A 12,390-nucleotide genomic window follows, 5' to 3' on the forward strand; every position below is an offset into this window, starting at 1 on the left:
TTTCTTCCTCTATCTCCATCTATCTTTGCTTCTTTATCCATTTCTCCCTCTTTGTCTTTTTATATCCCTGTTTTTCTTTCTCTATCCCTGTTTATTCTTATCTCTTTTTCCTGTTTTATCTCCGTCTTTCTTCTTCTGTTTCTCAATACATTTTACTTTCTCTTTCTTTTTCCATTCATGCTTCTTTCTTCCTTTGGTCATTTCTTTATTTGTATCCTTCATTCACCTCCTCCATCTTCCCCTCTCTCTCTTTCCATATTCTTCTCGTTCTGCTATAAACCATATTGAAAATTTCTCATGGAGGCAATTTTAGTGGGTAGGGAGATATGCTAAAACTATTTAGGGTGGGCTAGAGCCCAATCGCCCAGGCGATGGCTACTCCCCTGACCCTATTTTCGGCACCTGGTCTGCTTCTTTTGTTGTAATGGTACGGTTGTAATGTTACTATCATGAATTTGTACAGTCACGGACAGTTCTGGGTTGTAACGAACCTATTGACTTTAAATGGGATCATTACAACCCAGAAGTGTCCGCGACTGAACATACATACATATTCCGGAGTGATTTTGATGAAGGTAAGAAATTTTATTTCGTTCCTCATTCGTACTGAAACTACTAACAGCAATTGTTCTATGTGGATTACACACTGCTAGGGAGAGCATTGTACCCTTCATTCCTCACGTTAGATACACTTTAATCACGATTATAAATAATAATAATCCGATTAATTTCGACAATACTCTGTTGCCTGTTACGAGGAGTTTTTTTGGGACTAATTTTAAGTTATTGCGACGTATCTTTCTAACTTGTTGGACTTATCTTGCTCCTAGACTGAAGTATTATTCTCTATCATCTACCATTACCATCTACTAATATATACCATCTACGATCTAGGAGCAAAACACTACTCAAAGAAAATTGGCACTATGAAGCACAATAAGTCATGCTTACTTGTTTGAGTTTATTTTTAAGTCCACTTTATGCACAGAAAGACTAATCGGGACTGGATCTACAGTTTGAAGTGGGATGCGAACCACTATTTGCCTCCACTGGGTATCGAACCAGGGAAAAGCGGCGACTTTACCACTCATGTTTACTCGTAAACAAATTCATTTATAAACTGTGATAGTGGCTCGCCCAAATGATTTGGATTTTAATAATCGCATTTGTGAATGAAGTGCTTTATTTTAATTGTATTAATAAGTTCTAGAATTTCTTTGGGAGGGGGCTGAAATTGTAATGAACATTATATAACTGCATTATAGTGAGGAAGGGCAGGATACACAAAATAATTTTAAAATACCATTTTTCCTTTGTTTCAAAAGTTGTTCAAAGGCCAAAATTGAAATCGGGTGTCATTTACCACTTTGGTTTTTTCCACGTTCTTTTCTGCTTTCGTAATTTTGATTTTCTCAAAATTTCGGAGCGGCTGTAGCTCCCCCTTTGCGTACGTCAGTGACATTAACCGAAATGAAACACATCAGTTCTTTTTAAAGTTTTCATATTAGAAAGGAACGAGGATAATACCAGTTTAAAAAGCAGCATGCCCATGTAGACTGCGTAACGCAAGTTTGCAACGTGTACCATGTAAGATGTATGTGGATGAAGCACCAGTTTGCTCCCTCAGTATGACAGGAGCTTTGTGGGTAACAAGGTGCGTCTGCATTGTAAAATTGCAAGTCTTGCAAAATTGCAAGTCTTGCGTAATATCTTTCTAACTGGCACAACAACCGCTTATACGTTATAACGTCTAAAAGTCATTAAAGAAAGAGTCTACGATGATAATGCTGCACTATGATAAGAGAAGGCAGGAACTACAGGTATGCATTAGATATCTCTCTTCCATGGAGGGATTCCCTTATAGCGGCAATGAGGATAATGGAAACAGGGAACTCAAATTGTAAATTTAACTTCTCTTTTCTATTGGATTTTCTACGAACCAAAACATAAAAGTATCTGTAAAAGAGAAGAGAGAGAGACAGAGAAGGAATCTTGTTCGACAATACATGTTTCTTTGTTACTCTCTTATATTTCTCCGTTTCTTTATTATTCTCTTCCTTTCCACGCTTTCTCTCTCTCTCTCCAATCTCCGTAGCGCTGTGGTTAGCACAACGCGCTACGGAATCCCGGGTTCGAATCCCGGCCTGGGCATGGGTGTTCGTTTGAACAGTGTCCCTTCGTCCTACCATCACTCATCCTCAATGTCAAGATGAGCCAAAAGTATCAGAAAAGCAACGTAAAATAACTTAATTCAATCAATGATTAATCTTCCTCTCTCTCTTTAATTTTGTTTCTATTTTCCTCTCTCTATCTTTCCATCTCTCTGTTTCTTCCTTTCTTCCTGTAATTCTCTTTCTCTCTCTCGTTCTTTATCGGTTTTCTCTTTATCCTTTTGCATGTGCTTGTTATGTGTGTATTTATATTATTTGGCGTCGCTGTTCTGCAACTTTTGGCTAATCACGACGATGAAGATGAGTGATGATTAGAAATTGATGAAGTGACAGTCGCAAAGACAACTCATTTTCAGGCCGAGACTCGAACCCGGGAACTTAGCTGGCGAGATTGAGAGGCGACCACTTATACCGCGTTTGTTACAACCTGTCCCCGTTCCCGCGCTAGCTGATCGCTGGCTTTTCTCCGTGCTGGGGAAAGTCAAAGCCAGGCAGCCAATTAAAATACGCAACGTCGCAACAGCGTCTACGTAAGTGCCTCTCTTCTGGCTTCCATTCGCTCCTCGCTGTCCAGCAGACGATTTTTTCCTCGTTTCTCATTGGCACCGAAACTGTCGAGCGATTGCTAGCGCGGGAAACGGGACAGGTTCCAACAAACGCGGTATAAGTTGCCCCCGGTGGCGTACACTTGTCACCTTGTATTAAGCGAGTCCCGGGTATGATACCCGGTGGAAGGAAATGGTGAATCCCACCTTAAACCGTAGGCCCAGTGTGCATAAGCCTTACTGTGCATAAGGTGGACTTAAGACACCAACTCAAACAGTGCACACAAGTGCACGGGTATTCGAAATGCACGTTTCTCTCCTAATTTGCTTACCTTATCGTCGTTTAGCGGCAGCGTGTGGACCGGTATCGGCTGCCACGTGATGTTTGGATTCCACTGCTGGATCGGCGGCGTGGGATCGTAAAGACCGGCGGTTTCCAGCATGGCGCTCATGATCGTTCTGTCGACGTCGGTGCTCATGGCGTGGATCTCGCTCGGGAGGTAGATCGGGCTCAGGAGGCTGTCGTACCTCTTTCGCAGGAACTTTCCTTGCAGAAACTGGCTCATCTTGCCTTTCTGAAATAATTGAATAGTCATTTAATGATAATGTTACGCCATAAAAAGCAGCCCGAGAGAATAAATATAGCAGTAGCGAAGCGTAGTCTTACGAAGGAGGCAAGCAATGTTTCAGTACAACAAAGCATGTTTCAGTACAACTAAATACGCGTTCATTCCGATAAATTCACAGCACAAAACACGAAGCAACAAACACTCACACTATCCCACGCGCTTTCCACAACTGCAAATGCAAGCATCTACACAAGATCACTTTGAAAATCTCTGAAACAACAGAAAGTGATACCAACCTATTTCATTAATTTTATCCGTCACAAAGGAAAGATATATCAGTTTGGAGATAAAAATTACGCGGAGGAATCAGAATCATTTCAGCAGAACGAGTATGTACATTAATATTTAAGTAATAAAGTGTCATTCAATGGCGTGCCCGGGGCGAAGGGGGGGGGGGTGGATGGTAGACATAACCCCCTTTTGGCCCAGTATATCTAAGAAAAAACGTCAAAGGAAGGAAAAGATGACAAAATGGGGACCGTAAAAAGACCCTGGGAACACCACTTGCGTCATAATAATAGAACTTAAAACATATTCGGGCCTCCCCGATGGCGCAGTGGTAGTGTCGTCGCCTTGTAATCAAGGGGTTCCGGGTTCGATACCCGGTGGAGCCACAAGTGTTTCAGATCCCATTTTAAACTGTAGGTCCAGTCCCGATTAGCCTTACTGTGCATAAAGTGGACTTAAAACAACAAATCAATCAATCAATCATTAAAATATATTCTTGTGCTCATAATATGCAGAATGTATACGATTTACTTCTATGCCATGTACAAATGTCAGTAGATAGTTCTTTCTCAGATAGCTTTATTTTCACCCCAAGTTTTATTCAAAAGCAGTCAATTTATTGATTGTAAAATTTGTGAAAGAGCTCACTTGAATTACTGCGTAAATAATTTGGCAGTTGCAAACACTGGTAGCGGTCAACACTTCTGGCGTAATTTGAGCTGGACCGACAAGGAAGCAGGGTGCAGGACCAAGGTCCGTCCAATCTTCCCTCCCTCCCTGAGAAAACTCTTCACGGGGGTGCAGAAATTCCACTGCCCCAACTCCCAATGTCAACTTTTTTTACGCGTTTTACATTTCGCGAAATCTAAAATAATTTGTAATATAATATGATATATATGGAATTTAGAACAGTGATAATAACTTCTTTTAGTTATTTTATGACTAACAATTATTATTATATTTGCGATCTTGTTTACGTGTTCATGAAGACAAATATTCGTTACTAGTCTTTGCTGGCAACGTACCCATAGATGAATCCTTCTGCTTTCGGTTGAACTCGGCTATTTTCGGGAATCACGCAAGCTCGGAAAGCACAGCTTTTTGTAGAAGCTTTGTGGACGGGTTCCACCAGAATTCACGCTTCGCCATGTGACTCCTTCGGAGGCCTTATTTTCCCGCAGAACGGCTGCAAGCATTGAGGCTGGTGCTTGCTACAGACCTGCTGGGGGAGTTTGCGGCCGCAAATCGAGTGCGATGGAAACTAAATACGGTTAGAACATTAAGTACATTAAATGATATTCCAATTATGCAAGCAGTGCTTGCATTGCTTGTACTATATCTTCGCCTCTGAAATATAGCAACAATAGTGTATGATAGAAAGCAGGCCTGTTTTTATTTACAAGAAACAAATTCATAAAATTACAATACAAATGCGTGCTCAGTCACAGTTACTTCTTCTTTTTTTTTAATGTAACTAAGTCACATTTACTGTTTTTGAAATGTAACTCAGTCAGAGATACTGTTTTTTAAATGTAACTCAGTCACATACACTGTTTTTGAAATGTAACACAGTCTCATTTATTGTTGTTTTTGAAAGTGCTACTCAGTCACAGACACTGTGTTTTTTAAATGTAACTCAGTCACAGTTATTGTTATTGACATGTAACTCAATCACAGTTACTGTTTTTGAAATGTAACTCAGTCACAGTTACTGTTTCTGGATTATTGCAACGTAACTCTATAATAGTTTTCCTTTTTTGGGGACAGTCACTTTTCTTAAAATATAACTCAGTCACAGTTATTATTTTTTAATATTAACTCAGACACAGATACTTTTTGAAATATAATTCAGTTACAGTTACAATTTTTTAAATGTAACTGTTACAATTACTGTTTTGAAATGTAACCCCAGTCTCAAATACTGTTTTCGAAATGAAACTCAGTCACAGTTACTGTTTTTGAAATGTAACTCAGTCAGGGAAACTTTTTGAAATGTAATTCAATCACGGACACTGTTCTTGAAATGTAACTTAGTCACAGTTATTCTTTTTTTATATTTAATTCCGCCACAGTTACTACTTTTTAAATGCAACTGAGTCACAATTACTGTTTTGAAATGTAACTCTGTCACAATTACTCGTTTTGAGATGGAACGCAGTCAGTTGCTCTTTTTTGAGAAGTAAGTCAGCCAGTGACTGTTTTTGAAGTCAAACCCAGTCACAGTTATTCTTTTTTTAAAAAAAAAAATTAACTGAGTCACAATTACTGTTACCTTAAAATAAAACGGCACATTACTTTTACAGTTACTTCATTATAGGTAACAGTAAATCATTTTAAAACAAAGAACGGTGATGTGTTAGCGAGTTACTCACGACAGCTTTAAGTGAGAAACAAATAGCATATGATGTGTTTGATATGGAACAGATCTGCATAATTGCACATTTTGTTGATGCGTTCAACATTTTAAATATACAATAATATAAAAACAATAATTGAATCGTGTAAATATGCATTCAGAGATGCTCCAAATGACTGCAATTTATATTTAGGAACTGTATTTGGGACAGGTTATGGTGCGATGCACACACAGCTTCCACTAAACGCCAAAACTAAATGCTAGTCATACTAAAAACTATGCCTTATGAACTAATTAAATATGCCATACTGAATGAATGAATTTTCTTTATTTTTCGTGTTGGGAAGTGACGTTTCCTTTTACTTCTTCTGATTTGTTGATTGGGTATTAGCGTACTGCTATGATTGGCTCTCTCTGGTTACCCCTGCAACTGTCGCTTGAGGTTCTGTCTGTGTTGGTGGTTCACTAGGAACCAAAGTTATGGTCCTTAGAAGGGCCGACTTGAGTTTTTCTTGGTCCTTGGTAGGGCCATTTTTGCTATGTCAATTCGTTATTTTATGTCTGAGTTGTCTTATGGGTGTCTGTTTAGAATTCTTCTTCAGTGATGAACTCTATTAGAGATTGTAGGATGGTTGTTACTTTGTCTGTGTTGTTTTTTGTCTGTTGGAGCTTGTCTTTGACGAGAGTCATAAGTCTTTTGTCTTGAAGTTTTGTCAAAAGTCATTTGATGGTTTCGTTTGTCTCTTCTCGTTCCTTGATTGGTGCCTGAAGTATTTTAGTGTAGTTCTGTGTCTGTGGGTTAGTCCTTTCAGGTATCTTCTCTTATTATGGTTGAGCTGGTGGCTGTTTGTCGTCTTGTTTCTCTTCATCTGTTTTTTCATTAGGTTTTGACTTTGTCTGCTGAACTGACAGGAACATTTTACAGCTTCTGTAATTGGCGGGATGATCTTCTCCACAGTTGCAGCATTTGGCAGCGAGGTTCCGGTATTTTTTCTGGCAATCAGAGGTGAGGTGATTGGCAGTACACTTCACACATCTTGGCTGGGCCATGCATTAGCTCTGGGAGTCCCCAATCCTCTGACATCTGTGGCATTCCTGGTGACCCGGTAGGGCACCACTCGGATCTTGTAGTTCATCTGGTATTCCTGGTTGTAGATTTCTGATATTGTCTCCCCTCTGTGTAACACTACCATGTATATTGGCATTGGGTTCTTGACGTGAGTTTTGGGGTCCCTTTTCTTCATTTGATGTACTTGCATAACTCGGTAGTGCTGGTCAAGTTCTGTCTTGATTTCATCTGTTGACATGTCTATTGGAAGTTGTCTTAGAACGACTTTGACAGGTCGCTCTCGTCGTGGTTTGTCTGTGGCATAGCTTAGTGCCTGTTCTTTGCAGTGTTTGATGAGTTTGTCGTAAGCTAGTCTGGTATGAACTTGAATCTTCATTCCATCACGGAGAAGTCTGATTTTGGCTGTTTGGTCGCCAGGCGTCTTTGTCACTGATGTTATGAGTTGGTGGCTTCTGGTCACATTGCAGATGTATACAGCTGGCGGCTTATTTGTCAGTTGGGTTATAGTGTTTTCGTCACTGTCTGAGAATACTTGGTAGGTATTTGATATGTCTATAGGTTTAGCTGTCTGTGATGGTGGGGCACGTATTGGCTTCTTTGGGTAAATGTGGGGTTTGTCAGTCATATTTTCTTCATCTGAAGAGTCGCAGGGGTATTCCCTTTTCCTGTTCAAGTTCTCCATTGGAGCATCTGGATTTTGAGGTTCTTCTCCGGGCTGTGGTTTGGTGATAGTGTTGCTATCCATCTCCCTGGAAGATGGGCATGGTTGTTGCTGTGTCCTCTCCTTCTCCTTCTTTTGAAGCCACTCCTGCTTCTTTCCTTCCTTCCAGAGTTGGCGTGCGTCTCTCTCAGCTTTCGTTGTCTTCTTGTTTGATCGGCTCCCGGCAGCTTTGCCTGCTCGGCGTTGGTCGTAAACAGTTCTCTGCATTTTCCTCTTCTCTTTGCTGGTCGCTTGGTAAACAATCGATGTGTTAGGTTCAGAATCCCAACTGCCATACTTTTCCCTCATAAGTAATTCGTAAAAGATCTACCAATAATAAGCTGTGGAAGCATACTATTGCTACGTGATAAATACGGTTTCATCTCGTTATCGTCTCGATTAACCTACCGAGGCAGAAAGGCGACCTAATATTTAAATAGTGCAATAGTTTTCTCGTGCCGCTCCCTATTCACCGTTCTTGTATTATATCTTGGTTCAAACTTCAATACAGCACCATCTGGTAACACTTGATGCAATCGATAACACATGAAAAACGTAACAGTCAAAACAGCGCAGGAATGTTAAGAAATAAATCTGCTATAACATCTTCACGTGCATAAACGAAAGCTCTGACTTGTGAAATGCTGGTCTAATATCCGTGAACTTTGCTTGATGTTCACTGGACGCTTAGCCAATGCCACCAAATCAGGCGAGAGCCGGTTTTTGCGAAGGAAACAAATTCCGGAAAGAAATTAACAGTTAATCTGTTAATCCATTCGGAGCATTTACGTCGCCGTAATGTTACCTAATGCTTGTTTGCCGCATTATGACTGCAGCGCCAAAAAGAGTCATCTCCTGTTGTTGTGGAGATCGTTGGCCCAATCTTCACTTCTATTTTGGATGGCGTTTTTGCTATTCTGCGTCGCTTTTCACAGGTGACCAGTTTTGTAAAACAACAAAACGGGACATTTTTAATATTTTCCTGAAAAAAAGGGGCCAAAACAGGATGGCAAAATTTACACATTCGAATATAAAAACTGTTTCGTTATAAATGTTTGTGTTTGAAAAATAAGCCTAAATAGCGTACATTACATAATTTGGTGATATGCACTTAGTGTTGCCCACGAGACGAGACGAGACGAGACTTTGGTCTGTCCCGTCCCGTCTCGTGAAAATGCTGTCTCGTCTCGTGTCTCGTCTCGAAAATATTCGTTTGTCCCGTCTCGTGTCCCGTCTCGAAGGTTTCTGTCTCGTCTCGTCTCGTCCCGTCTCGTCTCGTAAAAGTGATCCGGGATATCATGCCAAAAAAAGTCAAAAGTAGCAGAAACACGAAATATTTTTCCGGAAAGTGGGATAAAGCTCCAAATATTTTACCCACTGCGTGGTGAGAATAAATAAGGTTTGTTAATCATGAGGACATTAATATTAAAAATGCAGTTTGTTGGTCACTGATTGCTAGGTATCTTATGAAATCTACCTTGTGGTTTTTCTCACTACATACAACTGTCTATCCATCGTACATTTATACCAAGTTTGTTAGAACCTGTCCCGTTTCCCTCGCTAGCGATCGCTCGACAGTTTTGGTGCCAATGAGAAACGAGAAAAAAGTCGTCTGCTGGGCAGCGAGGAGCGAATGGAAGCCAGAAGAGAGGAGCTTACGTAGACGTTGTTGCCACGTTGCGTATTTTAATTTGCTGCCTGGCTTTGGCTTTCCCCAACATTGAGTTCAGGCGGTCTTCAGCAGCAACACCGCTTGGTTTATGCTAGAAAAGCCAGCGATCAGCTACCGCGGGAAGCCGGACAGGTTGTAACAAACACGGTATAAGTGAGTGCTCTTTTTCATTACTGCTATACCTTTTGGAAGTCTTGAAATGTTTTCCAATAGACCTTCTTTCTTTCTGAATGTCGAACTTCCGTGCACTATGAAAATGTACATTTTTTCTTTAAATTCTAAGCTTGGCGCTGGGGAGCAACAAAAAAGTTTTTAAATGTGTAGTACGAACACAAAAGACTATTTAAAATTTCAATATTTAGTATATTACAAATAGAAAGCATTTATTGTTCTTAATATTGTTAAACATATTCTATGACATAAGTTTCAAAAAGTGTTTCTTTGTGATATTGTGCTGTTTCTTATGCTCAGCTTATGACGCACATACTTCTTTGTTTTCCCTTTAGCCTCTAAGTCCGGTACAACCACCGCTTGATCTAATTTATCCTTCGGCAGGCACGCATCTAGAAATATATGTCGGGGGAGGGTGTCCGAGCCAAGTGTTTCAGAAAAAATGATAATAACATTAACGACAACAATTAAGCAAATGTTTAAATTAATGCATTAATATACTTCATAGGTCTATTCACTTGAATATGTAAATTAATCAATTCTATTATTGTTATTGCATTACATGTTACAAAGATGGTAGAAGAATAGTAATATAACAGCGCAAATATTAGCTAATATCTAGCTTACGTGTAGTTAAGATCGTCAAAATCTGCATAAAAACAGCTGTCCTGGCAAGAAAATTAATGTCAAAAAAGGTGATGAATTGAATATTTGCGGAATAACAAAAAAATATGTTACATCCAGTTGACGAAAAATAAAGTTCCTGATTAATATTTTATGCTCATTATTATAAGTAGTAGCGTACATAAAACTTCATTGATACTGTCATTCAAAGCAGTATGATCCCAATAGAATTCTTGTTTTCTAGTAAGTTCGGCAGGAATATGTAACCCTCGATTATGCTAAACAAATATATTTTTTGTTTAGCTAGAGCAAGGCCCCAGGAGGATGCAAGAAGCCTTTCCTGCAAAAGTGTATGTTTTACGAAGCGAAGAAACGTGACAAAACCACCACGTATGGAAGGCAAACCAGCATTAATTTTATATCGCACGTTTACAGAGCCGTGCCTCCTGAAGTTATAAAAATCCCCAACTTCAATAATTCTTTTAGACATGCTATAGTTAAAAAAAATATGTTTAGATGCACCCAAAGTGCATCATTATCAGATTATGCATATAACGTGTTATTGGAATCAACATATTTGTGTAAATTGGATGCCTCCCCGATGGCGTAGTAATAACGTCGATGTCTTGTTATGAAGGGTCCTCGCGTCGATACTTAATGGAGGCACAAAGTGGATCGGACCGCACTTTAAACTGTAGGTCGGTTCGCGATTTATCCTATTTGCGAATCAAGTGGACTTAAAAAAACAAAAAGAAACGATATCAACCTTAAGAATATTAGAATAAACTAATTCACCCGCAGGTAAGTCAAATTTCAAATATCCTTCTTCATCCTCGTTCATAGACTCCCTACAATACTCTTGTGTTGCATCCCACCAGGTGCGAAAAATGTGAAGTTATTATTTCCCCGTACTGCGTTATTTCTTTTCATAACAGTAAGGCTAAATTCTCGTTTTGTCTGAACTTTTAAAAAATGTGCAAATAACGTCTCTATCTTTAAACAACCACCCTTTCTCATGTATGTGTAAAATAATCCCACTCTGTCTCAGAAAACCTCTTCCTACGATCAAATGAAGGAAACAACTCTCAAGTCTCAACAATCATAAATTTTTGCTTAAATTTCCTATCATTTATACAAACAGTAGCACATATCACGTCCTTTGGTGCAACACTGTCAACAGCTAATGTTACTTTCCTCGTCCTAATCAATTTACTTCCAACCAGAGACGGCGCCAGGGAAATGTGACTGGGGGCGAGGGCGGAAGGCTGGCAACAAAATATTGTAAGGGGGCAGTCAAATTAAAACATCCGAAAACACTACACATATATATACTTATATAATAATAATTATAATAATAATTATTATTATATTCATGTATGGTGTTTTGTGTGTGTCTTTTATTTAGAGTGGACGTTTACTGCCTAAATTTACTTCTTGATTACGAGTTTATCTCCACATGATTCGTTTTAATGAAGACATTAATTCTTTTGTATTGGTAAGTTGCGTTGACTCTAGTGGCCTTTTTCAGTATTGAAAGACATTCATAATTTTATAATTCATCGTCTTTCTTGAGATGAAAGTACTGATATAAATATTTAAGTTATAAGATAATAATATAAATGATGAAAATAATGCTTCTAAGAGTTTAATTTTCTTGCAAAATAAACGTGACGTTGGAAGAAATTAATCTTCTTAAGTATTAGAAACAATGTGAGGCACTCCTCCTGTAGGAAGATTCTTCTCTATGTGCTTTGGAGAACACATTGCGCACCTTTGGTACGTCCAGGACTTGACATTTCTTCTCAATAACAAGACAGCCAAATGAGGCAGTTTGCATCCAGCATCCTGTTTCGAGCAAGCCTTTTCAAAGATTTTAAGGACAACCATCTTCGTAACGCTGAAGAGTTTTTGGGCAAAATTTGTGTTTCAGGGAAACGTTATCACAGGATAAAAAATCAGACAAAGGTTACAGTTATCTCATAATTCAAGAAATATTCTGATCCTGGCAATAATTACTCTTACTCTACCACTCCAACGTACGTCTGTGCTACCCAATTACAGGCACCTATGGAGTTCGTGGGAAGAAGTTCTTCGATTTTGATATGTACGAGAAAGAGCGAACCTGCATCTAATGGTTGAAGAGTGGCAAATCCTAATAAGCGTTCTTTTACCTGCCCGCGATATGTTTTGAAACGAATTTTAAGTGTAATTTGCATTTTAAGGTT

General features: G+C 39.2%; 1 protein-coding gene across 1 annotated transcript in view; it reads right to left on the reverse strand.

The window, feature by feature from the left end:
- Positions 1–12,390, reverse strand: part of LOC145998471 (prostatic acid phosphatase-like) — a 102,506-nt gene that overhangs the window by 44,603 nt on the left and 45,513 nt on the right. Inside the window, exon 3 of the mRNA XM_083134883.1 lies at positions 3,049–3,291. Coding sequence (XP_082991009.1) covers positions 3,049–3,291 — 243 coding nt within the window. The remainder of the gene's footprint in view (positions 1–3,048; positions 3,292–12,390) is intronic.

The sequence above is a fragment of the Lepisma saccharinum genome, chromosome 14 (genome assembly GCF_977018435.1).
Source record: "Lepisma saccharinum chromosome 14, izLepSacc3.1, whole genome shotgun sequence".
In the NCBI taxonomy this organism is placed as follows: Eukaryota; Metazoa; Arthropoda; class Insecta; order Zygentoma; family Lepismatidae; genus Lepisma; species Lepisma saccharinum.